This window comes from Mustela erminea, chromosome 1, assembly GCF_009829155.1.
Source record: "Mustela erminea isolate mMusErm1 chromosome 1, mMusErm1.Pri, whole genome shotgun sequence".
NCBI classification, from domain to species: Eukaryota; Metazoa; Chordata; class Mammalia; order Carnivora; family Mustelidae; genus Mustela; species Mustela erminea.
This window is the reverse complement of record NC_045614.1, coordinates 165587968-165613735: the sequence shown is the minus strand read 5'-3', so window position 1 is coordinate 165613735 and position 25768 is coordinate 165587968. Positions and strand designations below refer to the sequence as shown.

The 25768-nt window shown below is 36.7% G+C and overlaps 1 protein-coding gene across 7 annotated transcripts in view; it reads left to right on the top strand.

The window, feature by feature from the left end:
• The window catches only part of BBX (BBX high mobility group box domain containing), a 274540-nt gene that overhangs the window by 101802 nt on the left and 146970 nt on the right, over window positions 1–25768 (top strand). For 4 of the 7 annotated variants that reach the window (XM_032350046.1, XM_032350048.1, XM_032350047.1 and 1 more), the window contains exons 3-4: window positions 9146–9219; window positions 19202–19250. In XM_032350046.1, coding sequence (XP_032205937.1) covers window positions 19236–19250 — 15 coding nt within the window. In that variant the 5' untranslated portion in view covers window positions 9146–9219; window positions 19202–19235. Of the gene's footprint in view, window positions 1–9145; window positions 9220–10178; window positions 10224–19201; window positions 19251–24517; window positions 24636–25768 lie in introns of all 7 variants that reach the window. The other 3 variants (XM_032350053.1, XM_032350052.1, XM_032350051.1) reach the window with 3 other exon arrangements.

Here is a 25768-nt window from a genome sequence, read left to right as displayed (position 1 = left end):
AGGAGATGTATATGTGGTCCGGTACTTTTATGTTCTTTTTCTCTTCCTGCAACAAATGTAAACCATTCTACTTTCTTTTCTCCTTTTACTTCAAGTGCTAGTAAGAGCGTAACACATTTGTGTATTATGCCCCGAGTCAGGTTTTGTACCCATTTCTCACCCAATCACAGTGTCCAAGTAGGTAGAAGAAGCTGACTGGCAGGCCTGGGTGATCTTTCTATTCCTGAAACTTGGATGCAAAATAGATCAGTCCCACACAGGGGATTTGCTCACAGACTATGTGAGCAAAGAGAAATATTTTCCCCCAAATCAGAGTGCTTTTACCGGAAAATAGGAGCTACATGTATACTGGGTGGGGGAATACATTTATGTCTATTATAATCTACTTAAGAAAAGCCAGTATAGAAAAATGCACTTTTGTAGCTGATTATTTTCTCATCTTAAAAAGGCTTTGACAATTAGTTTCCATTTTAGCTTGTAAAGTTACGATTTTGTTAATTATAAAAAAGTTACGGGCTCCTGGGTGGTTCAGTCATTTAAATGTCTGCCTTCTGCTCGGCTCATGATCAGAGGGTCCTGGGATCGAGTCCCAAGGGCTCTCTACTCAGTGGGGAGCCTGCTTCTTTCTCTCTCTCTACAGTCTCTCTCACTCTTGCTCTCTCTCAAATAAATAAATGAAATCTTCAAAAAAATTTATTAAAAAGTTAAAATTTCAAAATATTTATGAGTTTTGTGAACCTTGGCTACTACCGATGTGTCTAGGGCACTGCAGGTTACACTGCTCACTCTTCACCTTGTAACACATCCCCTGGGGTTGTAGACTGCTGAGCTCTGAAGGGTTGCTATACTGGAATTCGTGACAAAGGAGTCCTTTGCGTCTACCAGTGGGAATACCTGGAGAGTCATTTTCTTTCATTTTTTTTTTTTTGAATTGGCATAACTTGAACCAAATATTTCATATTACTTTAAATACTGACTGCCAAAGGAGCAGAACTAATACAGAGGCATTTACTGGGGCTTAGTGACTGGTGGAGCATTTGTACTGTACAGAGATCATTGTGGTAGGCATGTGCTTAGTTTTAATGTAGGGCATAATTTTAATTGGTACTAGGTGTTTCTTGTGTGAGTGAGCATATTTAAAGGGGAATTAGTGTTTATATATTTTCAACTGTTGTCTTATTATTTTTAGTCAGGATTTAATTTTTTTAAAGATTATATTTATTTATTAGAGAGAAAGGGAGAGCCAGAGAAGGGCAGAGGGAGAAGGAGAGAGGCAGATTCCCCACTGAGCACAGAGCCTGAGGTGGGGCTCCATCTCAGCATCCTGAGATTGTGACCTGAGCTAAAACCAAGAGTCAGATGCTTAACCAACTGAGCCACCCAGGCACCCCCACAGTACTTAATTTTAATATTGTTAGAATGAAGTATACGGACATTCACGGTTTTTAAAGTTTAATAAAGTATTTTTTTAGGGCAGTTTTAGGTTCGCCACAAAAATAAGTGGGAAATACGGAGTTCCTATAGACTGCCTTCCTCCACACATACATGTAAACCAACTTTTTCACTCCAAGGTATTTTATGAGAATATTTAGAAATGCAAAGCGATATTTTGCATGCTCATTTCTATAACTAAAAAATGTCATTCTCTGCCTTCAGACTAGGAAGGGGGAAAGTGTTCCAGAGCCAAGAAACCTTCTCTGACCCTCTAACCCTGATTGGAAAGTTAGGCCCTATTTTATGATCCTTTTCTAGGTAGACATTGCTGCTCTGAGAACTGCAGGAAGAATGAGGATCTAATGTAACCTGCTCTGGAGCATTCTCCTGGTCTATTGATGGCAAACCAGAGCCCTCATTCTGGCCTACCTCTGACTCTAGCTTGCTGTGCTCCAAAGGGTGAATTAAGTGGACTCCAGCTCTTGTACACCTCCAGCGTTCTGTGATTCCATGAATTACTGGAATCTCTACTGGGGAATGACCTCACATCCTGTGGGGTTAGCAGAGGCGAGGAATGGGAAAAGCACTGTGGAGACCTGGGGTACTTACTGGTCACAAAATAGCTGAATGCCTTTTGTCCAGTCACTTAACTTTTTTGGGTTTGTCTTGGTTTCAGCAATGAAAATGTTGTGATTCACCTTCACAGTTTCCCTCCAAGGAAAGTTTCTTGAATCTTTCTGACTTAAAGTAACTACTGTGTAGTATGTGTCCCAGGAGCAACTGCTTTGTTGACAAATAACTTCTAATAATAACTTCTAAATAACTTTGTTGATAAAGTAGAGTGTATTGACACTGTGGATCACTTTTGGGCAGATTCTTTTGTGTCTTCATATCAGGAATATTCTTGCAATTAACATGTCTGGACCAGCATCTTTCTGTAATTAAGCTATTTGCTAGATATACATTAAGGCTCTTGAAAGGGACAGGGACTCTTTCTTGAATAGTAGAGCTTAAAGAAAAAAAGATAATGTAAATTTCAAAAGAAATGTGCATTTTATTTTTATTTTTAAAATTTTTTAGATTTAATTAATTTATTTGTCAGAGAGAGAGAAGAGAGAGAGCACAAGCCCGGGGAGTGGCAGGCAGACAGAGAAGCAGGCTCTCCTCTGAGCAAGGAGCCCAATGTGGAACTGGATCCCAGGACCCTTGGATTATAACCTGAGCCAAAGACAGATGTTTAACTGACTGAGCACCCAGGCATCCTAGAAGTGTGCATTTTAATAACATACACACAGTTTTGTTATATTTTTTTACTTCATTGAATTGTGCAATTTAATTAATTAATTCAGGAAAAAAAGGGAAAGACCAGTGACTTTTACTTCAAACAGGATATTTTCCATTTAAAGTTAATGTATAATTGCAAATGACTGACTTCCTTTTTTTTAATCGATTGACTTCGGACTAAATTGTTTAAGTAAATGTGATTTTCTATATATTGTCAATTTTTGCTGGAGTGAAAGCAGGTTAAATGAACCCTTTCTTACTTCAAAGGGACAAGGTGGTCCTGAGGTTTGTCCAGTGGGTTTTATTCACAGAACTCCTGCCTGAAGGTTCAGGCTAATTCCTAAAGTGTGTAGGCCAGAGTTTATTTGGTCTAACCCACGTAAAGCATAGGCACGATATCCCGCAGGGCCGGGATTACCCTAACCTAATATTTTCCAGCTCAGTGCTCAGTGGCTTGATAGAGCTAATGAATCTTCCCAAAGTACCTGGGAGTTCCCTGTTGGTATTCCTGATGTAGCTGCTGGCAAGCATGTTTTTAAACTCTTCCTGGAAGTGAAACTCCTTCTGCCTTAAATGTGCAATTTCCTCTGCCTGAGAAGGTCAAAGGCACGTTTATATAGTTCACAAGAGTATAAAAGAGGCATTCAGTGCTTACCTGCCAAGCCAGTTGATGGGACTAATGCCTACTCATTTTCCACCTCTACTTAAGGGAACTGCAGAAATTCATGTTTCCACTGTGGTCCCTGAAACAACAATCGTACGGCAAATGAGCATTATAATAAAATATCCATATTATCAAATCAGCTAATGTACCTCGAAATTGGTAGGACTAAAAAGTGGCTGCTCAGACTGTCAGAGTTAAACATATGTTCAAACCACCTAAATTAAAACAAAATCTACAGTGAAACCCCACTGGAAAAACTAGCAATTCACTTAACATCCAAACGCTGAGAATATTCAAGGCAAATTTCAGTGCTTTCACAATGTAACTCTATTACATGACTTTCTACCATTTAGTTTTAACTCCAGTGAGATTACTAACATTTATTGAGCATGTACTATATGTCAAGCCCTTAGTATTTATATTTTAATCATAATTGAAGGCAACCTAAGTTTAGAGGTGGAGGGATTATCTTCATTTTGCAGGTGAGGAATGGAGACAGAGGCCCAGGAATTGCCCCACAATTACATGGTAGTAAACGGTGGATGCAGGGTTTGGCCCTGAGGTTCGTGTGCTTTGCAGAACACTATGCTGCTAACTGTACCCTGTTCTCTGAGACTATGGAGAGAAAAAAAGGAGCAAATTGCATGACTTTTTCATTTGCCTATATTTCATGTTCCACTTTCTGATGTGAAGTCACAGCCCTCCAGCCAGATCTTCTTCCTCTCCCTTCTGGTGTGCTTTTCCCCATGTGCCTGTACCCCCCCCCCCCCCCAATCTCCTCTCTCCACGGGTGCTGTAGGTTCCAGCTTGATTCATCTTCTGCATAAAGATGACCTTGTTCATCCTTTTTCCAGTTCTTGGTTTACCATTTCAACATACATTTCTCTTATTATTTAATGTGTGTGTGTGAGACAGAGGGAGTGAGTGTGATCACCCAAGTAGATCATCAGCTTTTAAAAAACAGCAACTCTTATACTTCCCTTTTGCAGTGTTAATACATGGTGGCCATTCATAATTTCTCAGGCTGTAAAGGGTTCTGTCATTTGCATGTCTGTGCTGTTGTCACATAGGCAGGTGATAGATAGTTTTTAAAGCAGCATTTTTTAAATTGGTCAATATTGAGTGCTGAATCTTTCATCTTATTATAGGAGGCCCGTGTTAAATAATGATTGCTAGAATTTTTGGTTTCTGCCCCTGGTGTTTTCTAACAGCTTACTATGAAGTCCAAACAGATGGACAAATCTGTAAAGACTTAGTAGTTTGGTTTACTGTTAGATATCTAGAGAACTCTTACTTTGCCTTTATTATTGTGTTTAAGATATCTTAACAGAAAGGCTCTGGGTCCTAAGGAGATGCAAGAGTGGGGGTGGGAAGGAGACAAAGAGGTACTTTCAATTTGTATTTTCTTTTAAGAGATTTCCATTTTCAGTGTAACTGACACTTGTAATATCTGTTAAAGATTGGTGCCTGTCCAGAATGCCTGTGAAATAGCTGTGGTTTAAGCCTCAAGTATAAAGATTTTAACAAAGGTGTTGGCAATATAATGTATGAGTAAAGACAGCACTTGTTAAAAAGCATATATATGCGTGTGTGTGTCTGTATACGTGTGTATCTGTGTAAGTATGTATCTCTCTGCAGTTGTCTTTGTTCATATGAAGAAATTATACTTCAGGAAGTAATTTAACTGGAAGTCAGACTATCAGTTTCTTATTTCTAGGAAGAGCATCCTTTGGCCTGTGGTATGGGACACAGTGACCTGAGGTGTGGAATTCATTGTCCCAAATTACAAAACAGCTGGTACGCCTTTTCAGTACTGTACTATTGAATAATTTGCCTGCTGCCACTTTTGGGGAGATCAAAGGGGTAGGCAGTGTAGTGGGTGGGTGGAAGACCTTGGGCACACACAGGACAGGGAAGGCTTTCGTTACATCCATGAGAATTTTTTAGACTACATGTATGCTTTATCCCGTAGAAGAGTTTGCATTTAAGTTTTATTTGTAAGCGTGTAGTATATAAAAGCATGAGTTGAGGAAAATATAAAAATAGTACTCATGTAAAAAGGTAGTTTTAAGGCAGGAAAAATCTTTTAAGAAAGCTGCATCAAGTAAGGGGATTGGAGTATGTGTTGCTGGGAAAATGGAGGAAACCAGTGAAATATATAGCACATGAGTGGGTATTAAGACTGTTTTTTGTGACCTGGACTTGTTTTGGCTTTTGGAGGTTGTGCTGACTCTGAGATTAGAAATGCAGTCTCTTTCAAAGCACAAACATGGAAAAAATAATTTTCAAATGTGCTTTCTTGGGTTCTCCATTTTGTTTTCTTGGGGTGTCAGACCATGAGTATTCTGTTTTCCGGAGGATGAGGAAAAATCCATTTCCTTTTCTAGCTGTTTGGCTATTTTTGTTATTGTTTCTGGTGCCATAAATGGAGAGGCATCTGTACCAGGCATTGTATCATGCCTAACAATTTTTTTTTCATTTGAACGTAATTGTTCCTTAGCAAATAATTGCAGTCCAGAATGACTTTTATTGAGCTTTATTGAATTAAGGTTATGTATGAAAATGAGTTAGTTAAAGCTTAATCTATTACCCAGAGAATTGATGAAAACATCAGAAAAGCAGTCATTCTTGGGGATTAAGTATCTTTCCATGTAAGTGGGCAGCGTGGTTGCCTTGGAGTCCCTTCTGCACTGACCGGATAGTAATGACATCAGGGTGCAAAGCACACAGCGTTGGCCTAGAAGGGGAGTTTTCCATGATGTGCCTTTGAATGTTATACTGTACATTAACACTAATTGGGAGTCTGTCTCATTGTAAGAAGTGGCACCTCACCTTTTTTAGTATAATAGGCTTTTCGAAACAGAACACCCCAAGGGGCACTGTGTAAGCTGTGCCAGAATCCCAGTTGCTTTGGGATCTTTCTGGGATTGTTTAGGCTTGATCTTTAAGACAAGTTTTTCACATGCCAAGTCAGATGCCCAATTTGGGGTAAGAGGTGAAGTTTCTCAGAGGGAATCCTGAGCTGTGCCTGATCAGTCCTGCTAGGTATGCGTCCTCTGGGGGAGGCAGTGTCCTGAGAGCTAAGGATGAGAGTGAGGGTTGAGAGGAAGCCAGAGTGGGACCCAGGGAACACAGGCCTCTGTGGGCTGAGGTGAAAATCTGGCCAGGCGCTGGTGGGAGTGCACACCCCAGCCCCCAGTCTGCAGGGTTGTGTTCATGCTTGAGGCATTTTCCCCTCCTCGCCCCATCCCCACGACTGTCTGACACTCCCACAGCCGCCCATTTACAGCACACTGCAACACCTTGTGAATTATTTGTAACTTAAATGCAGAGCAGCTTATGCTGAAACTGCTTTTCTGAAGCTACTCATGTGGGCATTTATAAGAGCCAGATACAATCTGGAGTCTCTGAGGTTGGCGCTCAGGGAACTCAAAGGGAGTCTGTCTCAGGCAGTATCTTCAGCCTTGAAATTGACCTTTACTCTGTGGCGGAGTCCCTGGCTTCTCTCTCATAGTCAGTGAAGTCCAACAAGATTTCTTTGTTACCCTGAGTTTTAAAACCTCTCTTGGCTACAGCATACACAGCGTTAGTCAGCCTCCATCCTTTCTCTCCTGACTTATCCAGAGATAGCTGTGTCACAGCTATTTCATTTCTGAAATTCATTTCATTCAGCTGTTCATTTCTGAATTATAATCAAAATAAGGTATAGTTATGGTCCATTTTTAGATAGATTATATATTATATAATGACATATGTATATATATGATATACTGATTATAGAAACAACTAATCAATAAGGGTACCCAAAGATTAGTGAGAACTTTTTTGAGCTCCTAAAAGAAGTTCTGCATATAGGATATATTAGCATACTTCATTTCTCAGATAGCATGTGCTTACTTTTTAAGCTAAAAAGTAAAGGAATCTTGAAACCAGAATAAGAATTAAATCCATACTGTCAATTAATGGTGGACCCTCCTTTCCCAGTTTTGGTACTATAATTTTTTTTTTTCATTTATACCAATTTACTTCCTGACAGTTTTTTATAGTTATTTATTCGTGATTTTTACTCATTTATTTTATAGTGTTTCTTTTCCTTTTTTCCTTTACAGTGTTTATTTTAATGGTTTTCTTTTTTCTATACTGGCTTTCATAGGTTTATATGAAGAAGATTATGTGATTTAAATATATGAGATAGTATATTTTTTGAAACAGTATTTTTAATCATGTTAGTTGCCTATTTTGTGATAATTAAGAATAGACTTTTATACCACTACTTGGATTTCAGAATTGTACCCTTCCTTAGTTAAGAACATGGTCATTTAGGGGCTCCTGGGCTCCTGGGTGGCTCAGTGGGTTGAGCCTCTGCCTTAGGCTCAGGTCATGATCTCAGGGTCCTGGGATCGAGACTCTCATTTGGCTCCCTGTTCAGCAGAGACCCAGCTTTCCCTTCTTTCTCTGCCTGCTGCTCTGCCTACTTGTGATCTCTTGTCTGTCAAATAAATAAATAAATAAATAAATAAATAAATAAATAAATGAACATAGTCATTTAATTTTAAAGTACTCATATGTGTCTTTTGTAGTTTGCTTCAAAGATCTGGATTTATTTTTTCAGTGATGCTCTTATTTAAAAAATATGGATGAATGAGTAGTATCTTGTATGAAGCCACATGAGACCATTTAATATTTTATTCATTGTTTCTAACTATTGTTTTCTTCAGTAGCATTGGGTGGCAATTGAATCATCCAAGTATAGATAGGATTACTAAGAGGAGTCAGTACACATTTTTGATATTTAATGTAAGTTCTTCCATATCATAGTGGCTGATTAGGGAAAAAACTTCAGTTATGCCATAAGATGACTAATAATATTGATAGAGCCGTAAGTCAGTAAGTGCTATCCAGTGTCTAGAGTGTGTTATATCCTGCTGATCGTAAAGAAATGCCATAATTTGCAGTGGGGTGGGAAATTGTCTCTCTTGGTTAAGTGTGAAGTTAGTATTAACCATTGAAGCATCCTAGAAACTAAACAGTTGCATTTCTCATAGCAACTGAAATAACTTAATTCTTAAAAGTGATGCAATTTAGGTGTATGTCCGTATCTGCGGTATTATTAATGTAAAATGTTCCATTTAATTTTTGTGGACAAACTTTTGCTGATTTGGATGCTCTTTCCTATACTTATTTCATCACTTTCAGCTAGAATGTAATTTTTTGGGTAACATTTGTCCCTGAGGATGTCTCCTGCTACTCCTCACTTTAAAAAACAAAACAAACAAAAAAAAACACAACTATATTGCTTCACACATTATTTGTAAAACATATAAAAAATTAATGTTGAGATATTAGTATCCTAACCATAGCTTATCTGGTTGTGTTGGTCCAGTCATGTAAAATAACTTGAATCTAGTTAGGATGTCAGTTTAACATCCTGATTTTCCACAGAATTTGCCTGTAATTCTGTACTTGATTTTTGCTAAAAACCTGAAGAAATGATTTCCTGTAAATCTTGGTATCTGTAACTTTAATCCCAGAATTCCCATTGAATAATTTTAGTGACTTTTTGTAAAATTAAAGTTGACAACACTGCAGGCTGCTTTCTCTAAAGAATTTAGCATAGGGATTTTTAATAATTTGCCCGATTTTGATTGTTTGCCTCTTACTCATTGTGTGGGGGGGTAGTTTTGCAAAAGGACAAAAGTTTGTTTTTGTTGGAAAGTCCTTCATGGCTCACCACTTAACCACTTTGCTATGGGTCTTTCACAGAATCCTGCTGCATCACAGAAGCTGGAAATTCTGATGTTCCATTAAAATCACAATGGAAAGTCTTGACTTGACCGGTAAGAGCAGCACTGCAGGTGCATTTTCCTTACCTAGAGGCAGGGAAGCAAGTCAACCATGTGGGAACCCTGTGTTATCTAGAGCTGCTCTCAACTTTTCCCCATCCGATGCATTCACCTTCCATGTTGATTAGGAAAGTGTGATAATTTTGTGTGGTGGTTTTTGTTTTGTTTTGTTTGTGAATTACTCTTTTTTTTTTTTTTAAAGTGACGTTTCATTCTCCATCATCAAGTAAGTTAAACTTTCCTTTAAAATCCTGAATTTAAAAAAATTAACAATTTCAAAACTCGCATTTGTTTCTCTACAGTAATGTGCTGTTGGGGAAAAGTCAATTTATTCAAGTCTTGAATACGTAGAGGTTTCATACCTAAGTAAATACTAAATCAGTCTATCCCCCATAAGCTATTGTTGCTTGTACGCCTTTGGCTTTGACTGAAAAATGAACCGGTATCAAAGCATTATGGAGTGTTTTTATGGTTTTAATCTACTAAAAATAATAGAGGCAGGTATAACAGTATTGTAAAACTGTTTGAAAACCACACAGTGAAGAAAAAGTTGAAGTTGTAAAGTATATACGTGTCAAATTATATCAGACTCTGAAACTCACAAATGCTGTAACTCTGTCCTCATCTACATAAGTTGTTTTTAAAGCTATTTCTTTAGGAGAAAAGTTCTTCATGGTTTTAAGATATGGCAATAGTATTTTCAGATTAATTTTAATAATGGTTACTTAAATGGAGAGTTGTCTCAGTCTGGGAATAAAATGTGTGATTGCTTTACTGATATCTGAACACTTGGTGGTGAATTTATGATTTAAAGACAGGAATTTGATGTAGATGAAAATGAACAAATACAGTAAATATTTTTTAGTTGCAATTTTCAGGACATGAACTTACTCTCTGAGTAATTGAAAATTAATCTTAAACCTTTCCTGTTTTTAAGTATTTCGATTTGTTAGCTTTTCAGATCTCTCTAGAGTACGTGTGGCTACCTTCATGTTTTAGTAAGTAGATGACTGAATGAATGTTGCTTTATCGTGCGAGTATAAATATAAGGGCTCTGAACCATTCTTTTAAAAGTCATTGTCTAAGATTATGCATATATTATAAAATATGTCTGATTTAGCTTGATGTATATTTACTAGGATATTTAAACACGAAAAAATCTTAATGCCAGTGAAAAGATTGGTATTTAGTTATCATTTTTTCTCCTTTCTCTGCTATCCTTTAAGGCACAATTAAGTTTCAAATACGAATTCTGAATTTAAGAGTGCCAGTTAACATACAGTTGATTTTGGTTTTACTGGGTCAGCAGACTAGACTGTAGAATATTTGAATACTGATACTGAGATTTTAAATAGGTTCTTAATTGTTTATCCAGAAGGGAGTCAAATGTAGTGAAGTTTAAAGAAAATTAAATTTGTGGCAGTATTTTCAATTCGTTGAATAAGAATACATCTATAGAAAGTAAAACTGGTCACTTGATCTGCTCAGAAAACTGAATTGTTAATCAGCATTAGTGCGGCAGTCTTTCCTTAAGTAGCCATCTGATCTATGATTTCTGAATGTTAATCAAATTATTTCAATAAAATATTTTTATTGACTATAAGAAATCGACACATTCATATTTCTGATAAAATTTAAGAAGCTTAGGATGATACTATATACTTCTAGCTCACATTTACGGTCATCATAAAAACAGTATTAACTAAGAAATAGAAAAGATGCCATGTGAAACCAGGAGTAATTAGGAAGCAAATGTTACATGAAAAAGGATGCCAGGGCCCAATAAATCTAGGAAATATGGTGTATCACTCAGCTTAGGCAGAGTTATGTTTCATTATCCAAAGAGTCCCCAAATCTTAGTGGTTTGTAACAGTAAAAATTATTCCTCACACTCGTTCATCTTGGTAAATCTACTGCCATTGCCCTCAGCGTCCTCTTTGTTCCTGGACCAAAGCTAAAGCAGCACCCTCTCTGGGGTGCATACTCTTATTAAGGCAGAAGGAAAAAAGGAATGATGGTAGAAATGTGACTTCTAAAATTGTTGGTTGGAAGTAGCACATGTAACTACCTCTCATTTCACTAGCCGAACCATGTCATATGGTCAGCCCCTGTGTCACGGGGGAGGAGTGGCCTTTTAAGAGGCAATAGGGTAGGGAAAGTCTGATTGGGAGGCGTAGTGCATGTTTTAGCGATAATATCTGAATTCTATCTATGGCTCTTCTAGAGAGACAGTTACATGTGGTATATTAACCTTCCAAGAAGTCCATTCATTCTTTCCACTGAATCTCTTCAACATTTAAATTATTTGGCTATGAATCCTTTCATTTTTGTTACATAGAACTTAGTGAGCTATGAGGCCCTATCTGTGACCAATTTTAAGGACTGAGGAATTCATACAATTCAAGAGTTTCTTGATGATTCAAATGTTAGAACTTTTCCTGTCACGGAGTAAAGGGTTCTAGTATATATAATAGACCTACATTATTGTGTTATAAAGAGCTGTGTTTTTTTTGTTTGTTTTTGTTTTTGAGAGAGGGGTAGGAGGGCAGAGGGAGAGAGAGAAAATCTTAAGCAGGTTCCCATCCCCAGTGCAACATAGGGCTTCATGTCATGACTCTGAGATCATGACCAGAGCCCAAATCAACAGTTGGTGGCTTAACCATCTGAGCCACCCACGTGTCCCATTGTGTTATAAATAGTTTTAAAATGAATGAAAATATCTGTAGCCTGGATCCTTTGCAGTTTGCAGAGTTAGAGAAGGGAAATACTGATCCTTAAGTTAATTACCTATCAGTGTGTAGGACGTTACAGAACTTTGATAATTATTATCTAATTTGACGTAAGAGAAGGACGAGAAAATTGGTTCCTTTCTGTTTCCAGTGGTAATACAATAAATTTACCAGGCAGTAGTAGCCAAATGCCTTTACTTATGATCAGTTTTAAGAACCATCCTAGAGAGAAAGAAAGCAGACATGTAGAAAGGTTAACATTTGTATTCTAGGAGTTTTCTAAGGTGCTCCAGCTGAGATCATAACCATTATATAGGAGCAGTGCATCACTGTCTCTGTAGTCTTCTGGCAAATGAGTAGGCACACACAACTCCTCAGCCAATATTGGTTTGAGTAATCCCACAGGTATTATATAACATACTGCTACCAGACCTGTGTAGTAAGATGATTTAAAAATGTAGGAGTAGCTAAATGATGCTATGTTTGATAGTTTGTAGTTCCTTAAGACTGGGGGACTTCAGAGAAACTTTGGCATAAATCCTATTTCTAGAGCTTTTTAATTGAAAGAATTTAGGCGATTATTTAACCTCTGAAACTTTGTTTTCTCATCTTAGTACAGGGTAATGATCTCTACCTCATAGGACTAAGAATTAAATGAAGTATGTTGAGTGCCCGATGCAGACCTGGCACATAGGGAGCAGTCAAGAAATTGTACTAAAAAAACAAAGCTGTGGTCAGAGGTCAGGAATCTTGAACACAGCATAAAATACCATCCCTTTACCTCAGACTACATGTATGTGTAAGATGAGTTTGTGTATTTATATGTAAACACAGACACACACCTCTAAGGGTTTTAAAATACTGCCCTGAATACATAAGAATCTGTGTATTCTTCTACATTTCTTCTGAAAATATAGAGTGTCTTCATTCTTAACACTGAGAGAAAGGGTCGATCCAGCAGAAATATTAGCCACCCTATGATTTAATAATTCGCTTCTTGCCACTGAAAATATAGATGTTTAAGGACAGTGTGACAACCAGTAGATGGGTGCCCTTCACTCTGAATATTAATGTGGTCAGTATCAAATCAAATTTGATAAAGGCTTGATGCAAGGTACAAGAACTGGAGACCATGCCACTGAAGCTTTCTTTACCATGTAGAGCAAATGCTACTTGGTTTCAAAAGAATCAGCATTTCTATCTCACAATTTTTAGTTACTGATTTGTAATGAGGGTTGAGTTATTTAGACTCCCTCAAGCCCTTCTCTGTTGACTTTTTGTTCCTTATACTCTCAGAATCAGGCATAACATAGTATCTCTTACAATTCAAAGCTGTATGCTGTTTGTAAAATGATGGTTAGATTTGTTTAATTTAGAAAAACGTAAAATAATTTGGGGGAGTAAATTATTCTTCAAATTATTTCATATTTTTCTCTTTATAAATGGATTATCTTTGTTACCAACAGTTGGATTATCAGTAGCGTAAAACTACCTAAAACATCTAAACTCTTCAGTTTTAGAGACAAGATAGTCTGCTGGAGCCACCATAATAACAAAATGCCACAAACGGGGCGGCTCCAACAACACGTATTTATTTTCTCACCGTTCTGGGAGTAAAATCCATGATCAGGGTGCAGGCAAATTCTGTTTCTAGTGAGGTCTCCCTTCCTGGCTTGTAGACAGCCACCTTCTTGCTGTTTGCTATATAGCCTTTTCTCTGTGTGTATGTGGAGAGAGGGAGCTCTGGTGTCTCTTCTCTTCTGGAAAGGACACCAGTTCTGTTGGAGAATGGTCCCACCTATGAGCTCACTTAACCTCTATCTACTTTTAGGGCCTGTCTCCCGAGTACATTGCCGTGTAGGGCTTCAACATATGAATATGAGGGCAACTAATTCAGTTCATAATGGAAGTAGTTTTGTTTTGTTTTGTTTTTGTACCAAAGAGTGAAGTTAAAGTTACAGAAAAGAAATACTTTCTGTGACTCTATAAACAAGGAAACCTCATTTATTACAGTCTAAAATTCTAAAAATATTATTGGATCTTTGAGGTGGGAGGCATTTAAAATGACTGAATTCATATTTCATCCACTCTGAAGTCACTGTGCATGGAAATGAGTTTCATTTCACAAGTGACAGAATGAAGTCTAAGAACTGATAATCAGTGATTTGTATAATGGAGGAATTACATCATTGAAAATTGCTTTCCAGGGGCGCCTGGGTGGCTCAGTGGGTTAAAGCCTCTCTGCCTTCGGTTCAGGTCATGATCCCAGGATCCTGGGATCGAGCCCTGCATCGGGCTCTCTGCTAAGTGGGGAGCCTGCTTCCTCCTCTCTCTCTCTCTCTCTCTGCCTGCCTCTCTGCCTACTTGTGATCTCTGTCTGCCAAATAAATAAATAAAATCTTTAAAATAAAAAAAAATTGCTTTCCATATGTATTTGTTGGTTCTAGGAATATAATGTATTTGAAAATTAGGTTGAAGAATAATTCAGTTACTCTTTCAGATTATATCTCTTTCTGTTTACTATAATCAAGCCAATTCACATTTTGTAGGGTGACTTTCTTTTACTTTATTAATCAGTTGTGAATTCAAACAGGAAAATGGCATATGGAGTTGTCTCTTGAACAAGGCCAGTGTTAGGAGCAACACTTCTTGCACAGTTGAAAATCTGTGTGTAACTTTTGACTCCACAAAAGCTTGATTAGTGACAGACCAGTGTTGACCAGAAGCTTTACCTGTAACATAAAGTTGGTTAACACATATTTTGTGTGTTCTATGTATTCTATACTGTATTTATATAAAATAAGCAAGGGAGAGGAAAAAGTTATTGAAATCATTAGGAAGAGAAAATAACATTTACAGTACTGTATTACAGTACTGTATTGTGTTTATACAAAAAAAAAATCCATGTATATGACGTAGGCATGCACAGTTCAAATCCATATTGTTCAAAGATCAGCTGTACTTAAAATTTTGGTAAACCGTAAGAAAAGATTCTGTGTTTGTAATAATGCCAACAGAAGTCACAGAGTCCCATATGTGTTATATGTACCTGTTTATTGTCCTGCCTCCCTCACTGCCTTCTTTATCCCTTTTTTCCTTCCTCTTCCTTTCCATTCTTGCCTCTGATACCAGCATCTAAATTAGGTAATGGTTGCTGGAATTACTCAAATAATAGTCCAAATACAGCTCACTGACCATCTGTGTAGTACTTCTTTCTACTTTACAGTAGCATACTTTTCTAGTAGTAAGTCAGTTGGTGGATGTTGAGGATTAGTGATAGGTAAATAGTACATTTATTTATTGGATATTGACATAGGCTCAACTTAACTTTCTTAGTTTTATCTTTGAATTTTGTGTAAGTGTACCTATTTTGTCAGTTGAATGTTTTTAGTTTCTGATGGTATGATACCTATCTAAAACAGAAAATAGAATCAAAAAGAAAGAAACTTTGGAGACTTTAAACACCTTTGTGTAAAAATAATGTTAAGTAGATTTGTAAAACTTACACCTCACCTTGTGTGTTTACAGGTTATTAAAGGATAAGCTTTTAAGTAGCAATCTAATTTTGTGGTTGTTAGTTTAATCAACTGAAAGGTATTTTAACTCTTAGCTACTCTTGATTTCAGTTTCACTGTAAAACTATTTACAAGAATGACACAGACTCAAAAGCTTTGTACATAATAAATTTCAGCAATGTATTTCTTCTCCACAGTGGAATCAGTTTCCTGATTACGATGTTTACTAGTTAAGGACAGCGTAAATAAATTCAGGCGTGACTTCACCCCATGCATTAGTATTTCCCTGAAACAATGGATAAATTAAGTATTTTTATACTGACATTGGTATTCTCTTTGATCTCTGTTATAGAGAAGTGCATTTCTCCAGGAAAATAAGTGGATCTAATGGTGCCAAATTTCTCAAAAGATAGCTCTCAGAATTTCTTTACATTTTAGTATAAAATACATATTGCATTTGCTGGATATTCTGTACATACACGTGTAAGTATAAATAGTAAGTATGTATGAGTATATGCATGTAGTTTATTCAGAGAGCTAAAGGACTTAATTTTACACTAGAGAGTCTGTTTTGTTCATGGCTGCATCCCCAAAACCTAGAAACAGCCTCTGGCACATGGAAGTTGCTTAGGAAACACTTGGTAATCTAGTAGTACCAGTGTTCTTGTTTCGGTTATCTTGTATGCCATTAAACTTGCCATTAATAAGCATCTCCTGGTCTACCTGCAGATAATTATTTTTCCCAGTCTGAATTGAGGGAGAGAAGCCGTTCTTCAAAAATAAAAGTCTCTCTATGCTTTTAGGTTGGTAGTTAATCCCATAATCAATAAGTGTTAAAGGGCTGAAGAACTTAAAATGAGTAGCAAAAAACTTCTGGGTGCCTATTGACTCATTTATAGTGTGCATTGAGTCATCAAGAGTTCCTTAAGACCTTGGCCAGGGACTTCTCTAACAGTCAGTGAGTGCCCCTGTGAGTGGAGTGCATGTGAATGTCCTGAGATTTAGGGTAGGCAGATTGGTTTAGCTGGGCTTAAAGAGATGCTGCCTGGTCCCTGGATTCAGTTAATGTATACCAAAAAGGTAGGCTGAAGTCCACATTTAGGTGTTTTATTCTTGCGGGGGTGGGGAGTGGTGGTGGTGGTGGTGGTGGTGGTGGTGGTGGTAATTTTAGGGCATTTCTCTATTTGAATTAGTTTATGAAGATGTGGATAAGAATATTGTGTTTGATTTTATTTAGACTTTCACAAATCGGTTAGTTTAGTTTGCAGTTACTCTGCCTCTTCCTTGGTTATATTATTATTCTTAAAAAGCAGTTGAATTCTGTAACTATTTCAGTGTTCCTTCACCTTTACTCTAAGACCATTTATTACCAAAGGTCTCTCCATGACACAAAGTGTTCTACTCCAGGTGATGTTTTGAGGCACTGAGCATTACTGTTAGGCTCTTACAGAACACAAGTTTCTTGAGAGAGCCAGCCACATGGGAAGGAACTGGCTTCTGAACAAGGCTTAAATAATAAAAAGCTACCATTTATCTGATGAACACTGTCCTAAACACTTTGAGTTCTGCCACACTAATTCCAGTGACGGTGAATTGGCAGGTTAGAGGCACCAAGACCTGCAGAATGGGAGGTGTGGCCACGTGCAGGGTAGCGTGTGTCCTGGTATCTGTCCATCCATATCACGGCACCACCTGGATGGACACAGAATGACACTCGGAACCGCACCCTTCCTATAGTTTGAATACCTGCTGTGTTTTCAGCATTGTTAGTTACTAGTTCTTGATACTAAGTCCATTCTAATATAAAAGAGATGACAGGGAAGTTTGAAATCAGTAGCTGCAGACAATCTCCAGTGGTTTTTGTTCTGTTTGATGAAGCAGATGGCCCGTCTTTCATTCGGTAACGTGAACACTTAAAGGAATGATAGTTTTCAGGTTTGCAAGTTTTGTTGTATCTGTTAAAGTGGTGGGTTTTGCTGTTCTTTATTATTCACGGAGAGGTGTCACTTTTTTAGAGAACATAAGATAAATCTCTCTAATAAGGCTCTTCTAATATATCTTGTTGATGGGAAAGGTGTCCCAGTTTTTCTCTCTTTATGAGTTTTAATCATCACAGTCATAGAATTTTTTACGGATTATTTCTATTATAATAACATATTTCACACATTTGAGTTTATGATTTGTCTAGGGAAAAGTATTCTAGAAGTTTTACTTCATATTGCTTATAAACATTCTTATTCTTGCCTCTAGATGACTGTTGCTTCCTGGAGATTAATATGAATAGGCAAACACTTAAAGGTTTGCTTATAGACGACGGATTTAAATGTGTCACTTTTGTTTGAGCTGTAGCTTGATGTTTTAGAAGCGTGGTCTGTGGAGTGAGCTGGACTCAAGGCTAAATCTGACTCGGCTTTTAATTGTGATGGCTTCTATTGTGATTGCAATGTTGGAAAGTTAACCTAGATGCATCTGTGAAATGGGGTGAACACTGATCATGGAAGGCTATAGTGAGAATTAAAAGTGATGAAGGGGGCACTGCCAGTCCGGCTCTTGGCAGGCACTGTGAAGAAAATGTGTTTGTTTGCTGAAAGGACAGTAAGCCAAAAGCAGACTTGGACTTTTTTGCTTCTTAATTGTTCCTTGAAATTGAATTTCGGGAATTTTTTTGGTCTCCATTCACAACAAGAGAAATACCCAGCTTCAACATGCATGTCTTTATTATATCAGAAGTCTTTATTGAATATAGGATGGACTTGCTTTAAATCATTAGGAAAGAATAAGGTTTGCTCTTTACATTGTTAGATACTTTAAAATATCTTCTACACAATCATATGTGATAAAAGTTTGATTTTTATACTTCCCCCAATTAATTTTGCAGTTTTATTAAAGCCTAATCAAAGTTGAAACTTACGAAAATAATAAGAGATAAGTTATCTGTCATTTGGAGGATTATAGTTATTTTAGGACTATTATCACTTTACACTCTCGGTATTAACAAAATTACTACCTCAAACAAATAAATTATGTAAGCATAATAGTAAATTTTTATAATTTACATAATTTTCTTCCTAGACTGTAATTATCTTAACAAAGCAAGGAAATGTATTGTGAATTCTTAATGACTTTTAAAGTATGAGAGCCTTTTTCATAAATTGATTATCTTAACCTGATAAAAAATTTAAAATTTTTAGATAAATGGTTAATTCCGTCATGAGCTGACTCTGCTAGTTTATTCATAAGTTAGAAAAGCAAACTTTCTCTTCATTTTTAGATCACTGGCTTAGCATTTCATAATTGATCTAAGAGAAGAAAATATTTTTCTACATCTTGATAATTTTCATGCTCATGAGCATGAACTAATACAACTTGGTCTTTTATCTAATATCAGGTATATTGATTTTGAATATGACTATAATTAACATATATATTAACTTTGAATATCTCTAGTTAATATATCTAAACTTGTTTTGAGGATAATCATCTGTGAAAATACCTTGATTCTTTCTAAAATCTGCTCTGTCAGCATATATATCTTAGGTGTTTGTGGTCTTTTTATAGCAATTTTTCTTTCCCTAGTTTAATATGTGTACATTCTAACCATAACAACCATGGATCTTATAGAGTGCTTATATACTTTTAAAATTATTAGTGTATATTGAAATTCTAAACCTTTCTGGCCCACCTATGAGAGTGTTTGCGCTCTTTCTTCAGCTCTGTTTTATTTCTTTTTAGAACCTGAACTGCCTTCAGTAATTTTACTGGAAAAATGTTTTGTTTAAAGGTAAAGTAATGTATTTTCTGTTCCTCTGTTTGTTTAGTAAATATTTACTGTAACTACAGCGTGCAAGTCAGTGTGTTAGTGTCATAGTCACACTATGATAATAGAAGGGGAACTCTAAGCAGGAAAGAGGTACAAGCTTCATTAACAATTGAGGAAGGTTTTAAATCTCAGGTAAGAATATCAAGGAAGACTACCCAGAGGGAAAAATACAGAAGTCTGGAAAAACTGAATTAGATCCCTTTTGCCAGTTGGATGGCATGTGTATATAAAGGTAGAATGGGAAACCTAGAAAAAGCCAGATGTAAGAGGGTCTTGAATATCAGAGTGAGTTTATTTATTTCCTCCTTAAAGGCAAATGAGCCACTGGAAAATTTTGAGCAGATGCAATTAGAGGGATGGATTGGAGGGGAAAAGAGGAGGTAGGTATTGGATCGATTTAAGGGACTTTGGCAAATCCTAGTTAAGAAGAAATTGTTCTTCTGGATGGAACCACCATGAGACCACCATGAGAGACATGATGAAGGTTATACCGTGTCTGGATGTAGTTTAGAATATTTTAGATTCAGATATTCAACTCATAAAATCAAGTAAGTCTTTTTTCCAATTTGCAGGGCAAAAATTGATACTCAGTTTTAAGGATTCCTTCAATGAAGATTTTCACAAACACTCGATGCCTGCTACTGTTCGGCTTCTGTATGTGTGTCTGCATGTCTTTAGTGATTGTAAATTTAGCTTTCACTGTGTTTCTCAAAGAATACACATTCTGCCCTGTCACTTGAACCAGATTACTAATCTGTAGGCTTTGGCAACAGACTGACCTAGTACTGGGACTGTGGAGGGATCATAAGAGGAAAGGAAGAAGTGAGGGTGTTGAAAAGGAAGTCAAGACTAGGTTTTAAGTTTAAGCATGGGTGTTCAGATAGTACAGCTACCAGAAGTAGAGAGTAGTAGAAACTGATTTTGGGGGAGATAGAGTTTAGGATGGATTAGATTTGTAATGCAAAGAGGACATCCACGTGATTATGTATAGGCTATAGTTACAGATTGATAAGGGTTTGGCAGAGATTCAGGCTAAAGATAAGTAGAACTCAGGAAAGAGAAGTAGAGTTTAATGTTCGAATATTGGTGAAAGTGGAAAATATGGCAGAGACAGAACTTTGGAAAACACCTACCTATTCTTTTTTAAGAGAAGTCTAAAGGAAGGAAAAATAATCAGATCTTTGGGCAGGGGGAGGGGGCAAGGGGGTGAGCAATAGAGTACAGTACCAAAGAAGATGGGGAAGAATTTTCAACAAAAATGTGGAAAAATATAGAGAACTCTAAATGCCCCCAAACAGTGTTTGGGTTAGGCGATTTGAGGGTCCTTTGGAGAAAGCATTTTTTGTGCAGTGATTAAGTCAGAAGCCACTTTGTATAGCATTAGCAGTATTCCCTGTTTTATTGCCACATTCTTGATTTTCTTTTTTGCTGAAACTGTGTTAGGCCACTGTTTTTGTGGAGTAATGTATAATGACTTAGAGAGCCACTCCCTGGGAGCATAGAACTCATCTTCTATAAATGTAGTTTTAATATTCTTTTCTTTAGATATTTTACCTCAGACTGTTTGAAATAAAAACTTATCCAGGTGCTAATACCATTTTCTCAAATGCACTGAAATGACTTTGTTTAAAATATCATCAGCAAGCTACTTTGAAAATGCCTCTCCCATAAGACTTATATTATAATTGACACTGCAGAAGGATAAATAATGAATTGCCTGTCATTGCCAGCTCTTCTTTTACACGAAGTACAGTGATGCTTTCTATAGGGCCCACTGGTTTACTAAAGATCCTGTCAAAAACTCTTTGGTGTAGGAGGCCACTTGTATGTGAAATTTCTAGAGAATCTGATACGTGGCCACTTATGTTTCCATCAGCAGAAAATAGTTTTAAGGGGATACAAGATTCACCATAAGTTAGCAGTAATGATTATAATGATGAAAACTGCAATTGTCATCATTTGCATTTTTCTCTCTGTTGTGTACGTGTGTAGGAGTGTATTTTTTCTAGTCTTCATAGTGACTCTTAAATGCGTAGGTCTTATTATTCCCATTTTGTATATGAAGGAACTGAGACTCAGAATATTTAATTTGTCAGAACTTTTTGGCTTACTAAATAAAAACAGAGCAGGATTCTAATCAGCTTTTTCTTATAAGACTATGTTCTCTATGTGGCCCATGCAGTTATACGAATTATTTGAAAGTTGAACTTCAACACTTTTAGCAGCAACTACTCACTCTGGTTTGGGAGCTCAATACCTCAATACCTCATTATTTCCTTACATTTTCCCCTCAAACTAGGGAAGAAGAGAGATCACTTTTCTTTGCTTAATATGTTGCTATTTGCCATTGTTGCTTGTAAGGTACTTTCTGTGCTTTTAATACTGTTACATACTTGGTTAATCCTTCACATCAGCTCTATGAGAGGTGGATGTATTTCCCCTCAACATTTTGTTAAGAACCTTTTAAATATCATTGTACATTCACATACTCACCACCTAGATTTACCACTAACATTTCATTATGTTATTACAGATCTATAACTTGTCCATCATCAATTTATTTTTGACTCATTAGCAAGTAAATTAAATAACATTACTACCTCTATCATAAGTACTTCAGGATGTCTATTATTGACTGTAGTTCACTATTTATGTACTACTTTTTTAAAAAAGATTTTATTTATTTATTTAACAGAGACATCTGACAGACATCAGAACTAGGCAGAGAGAGGGAGGAAACAGGTTCCTCGATGAGCAGAGAGCCAGATGTGGGGCTCGATTCCAGGACCTGGGATCATGACCCGAGTCGAAGACAGAGGCTCAACCCACTGAGCCACCCGAGCACCCTATGTACAACTTTTTTGATCTGAAATTAACATTCGGTTAAATGCACAGATCTTAAATGTACATTCTCTGAATTTTGATAAATGCATACACCTATGTAACCCCCAATACCTATCAAGATATAAAACACTACTATTGGTAGGTGTCTTTTTTATTCACAATTTGTAAGTGAGGAGCCTGAAGCACAGAGAGGTTAATGATCTGCCTAAGCTCATAACTGCCAGTAAGTTGCAGAGCAAGAACTCAAACTTCTAGTCTGGCTGCAGGGTTTGTTCTAACCACACCACCATACTGTCCATGGATTAGCCTCACATATTCAGGTATCCTTTACATACCATTTTACAGATGTGACGTTTATTTTTTACATTGGTGTGTATAGACACAACTAGTGTGTTTGGGACTAGAGTAGAAATGCTCTTCTAGAAATGCATCAGTTCTTTGCAGCAAGTTTGTGGCAGTTTAAGAGGGAAACGAACTCCTTTCGTTGAAATACTAGGGTGCATCTCTGTATAATAAATAACTCTGGTTTTAACTGGATCCTTGTTTAATTTTTCCATATATAAAGTTACAGTTAATTTCCTAGCGGCAACACTGAGGTTCAGAAAAATCCTAAAGTGCCACTTGAATAATTAAGGGTAAATGATGAACAGTATAGCTTTGTGTTAAGCATAGTTTTGCTCTGTTAGTAGAGAATTGTTCATCTATGTGTGGTGTATATATAGTACCACTCACCGTGATAGCTCAGTTTCCAAAATAATGGAATTAACGAATTTAGGATTTATAGCTGTGAAATTTATGAAGTTTTTTTTAAAACATGAATGGAATTCCTTGACCTTTCAAAGTAAATTGCATAAAAATATGAATAAGGACTGGAATAGTTTTTTTCTTTTTTCTTTTGTGAGACTTAGGTATACCATCCCTATGTAAATAAATCGTATCTCTTTCCTGTGTTGTGTTCACATCAAAAGATGTATCTGAAAACTTGACTGGTATTCTTCATCACTCTCCAGATGATGACAGAGCAGCCATTATATTAAAAAAAAAAATTCTAAGTATTGCTCAGAAAGCAGTTTAAATAAATAAAAGCATGTAGTTAGCAAAACCTAGCTAGTCACTAGAGGGCAGAGCAGTACTATACTTCAGGTTTTATTTGAAAATTTGTGGCTTAAAAATTACTGAACATACAACAGTATACCAGTGCACAACTAAATAGAAATTTTTTTTGTATTCTTATTATCTTGTCTTGCTGTGAAATCCAATAACATGCTTACCCTTGTATCAAAGGAGATTTTCTGGCAATTACATTGCTTTCAAAAGGGCATGATTATTTAGAAAAGTTTAAGTATACCTCAAGAGAAAAATACTAATGCTTAGAAGGAGAGATGCATTAAATCATTTCTACTATAGTACCTTGAAATCGGATTGCATGCAGTATATACTTTAGATGAGGCATTATGACAGATTAAGTTTGAGACAAGTTTACTAGTATTAGATTTAGATTTAAAGAATTCATTGAAATGTGGAGGTTTTTAAACCTTTCAGCTGAAATGTGTTGAATCATTAAGACTTTGAAATTACCAAATTGTTAAAGCAATGAACTAACTCGAGCTCCTAAAATCTTAAAATTCTGTCAGGTCACAGTCACTTAATTTCATTTGTTTGAAATTTTTAAATCATTCTAGTATATTTTCATTAGAACTTATTTTTTCTGATAGATTCTTAAAATAAAGGAAGCTCTGAGTTAGTTTCCTAGTGAGTAACCTCAGTAGTTCAGTATCCCAAAAGAGAAAATTTTACTTTGAATGTGTAGTTTGGATTTCTATGATTTATATAGGATTGATTTCTAATAGAGAACATGGGATGTCAGAAAAAGCACTGGATTTTGGAATTCAGAGATTCAGGGCCCCAGTTCTCATGTTTTTGCTTTACAACCTTGAACAAATCACATTACTCCTCTGAAGTAACCATTTTGTAAGTTGGAGAATTGGGAAAAGTATTTTTTTTTTCTAATTTACAGCTGTGTTGTTTTGAGGATTGTGTCTGTGTATGTGTATATATATATCTCCAAAGATAAGACTATAAAGACAAATTTTAGTAGGTGATAAAATAAGGTCAGAAAAATCTTAGAAATAACTCTGAAATGGATATTATCTCATAAACATAGTAAAATGACGACACCTGTTACATGATAAATGTCGTTTCCAGGCCAAAGTGAGAGGTCCATCCTCTTCCCTGTCTCTTGAGTGTCTCTGGCTGCTTAATCTCTCTGTAACTCCTGACTGTTTCCTTCCTCTCACACTTTACTCCCCGTTTATTTCCATGTTTCCTCTCTCTGTGTTTCTCCTGACTGTCTTTGGTCTCTCTCTGTGTTTTTCTTGTCCCAGGCACCCTCAGGAAGACCCCAAGCCTCTAGCGGTACCTGGTATCATCTCCAACATGTATATAGATGTGGAGGATTCCCTGGGATATTGAGAAATACCAGAGGCGCATTGTTCTCCTGTAGTAAGTCCATCAGCATTTACTAAGTGACTACTGTTAACAGAGCACAGCTGGCGAGGCTTTGGGCAAAGAAGAATGAGTCAGGGCATAGCTCAGAAGAAAGAAATTTGTAAACTCTTCTCAGTGTCTTGTAGGCTAGAGACACGTGCAGATGAAAACAACAACAAAAGAAAAAGTTGACAAATAATTATGTAGATGAGTCGTGTTGTTCTGTGTGCTGCAGTGGCCCAGAGTTAAGGGAGTAGAGAAAACCAGGTGGTATCAGTCAGGTTTCCTGCATAAGTTTAAAATTAGGTTTGAAGTATGGCTGGAAGAAAGATGAGGAAAGAGAGGGTGGAAGTGAGTAATTTCTGTGGGGCCTGGCCAGCCTGTTGGCTTGCCTGTAAAGGAATCCCTGAGGGTAATGAGATAAGAGCATGAAGTTGCAGCCTACCAATAGCGAACTTTGCTTCAGCTCCCAGTCTTAGAGAAATTCAAGTTATTAAAGGAAGTACAGCCAAGTTGAGACTTTGCATAAATAAGTGGTAGCTCTTGCCAGTTTTAGAATTTGTAGAGTTGAAGGGTAAATTGTGACTATAAAATAATAAAGTCCATACGCCATAAAATTGGGGTATGCCATTAGAATATGATCTAGGGATGCATTGCGGACAAGAGGATGAGCTAGAATAGTAAATCAGTATAACAAATTTGTTGTTTTGTGTTAGAAATCTATTTTTGTCCTTATATTTTAGATAGTTCTACCCTACAGACCCACTGTGGTTTCCAGAGTGGGGAACCTTGGCTTGCTGTCACATTGGGTCACCCACAGAACATTGAATCTCTGTTTCCTCAGATAGAAGCTAAGGATGAAAATACTGACCTCAGAATTGTTCATGTTAATTCAGTGATATTTTGAATTCTTGAGTGCATGATAGCTACTGCTTGTTACAGACACTTAAAAAGCATTTTTAAAGTAGTTAGTAAAATACAGTATAATTTCCAAGAGTTTTTTTTAAAAATAGAAGCAACCCCATTGTATTCAGAAAATGCTGTATATACAGGGAATATTTATAATGTGGGGTAAGATGCAAAGAATGATATCAACATGAATACCTGAGTACCTACTACTGACTTCGGAGACAGAGCTGTCCCTGGCC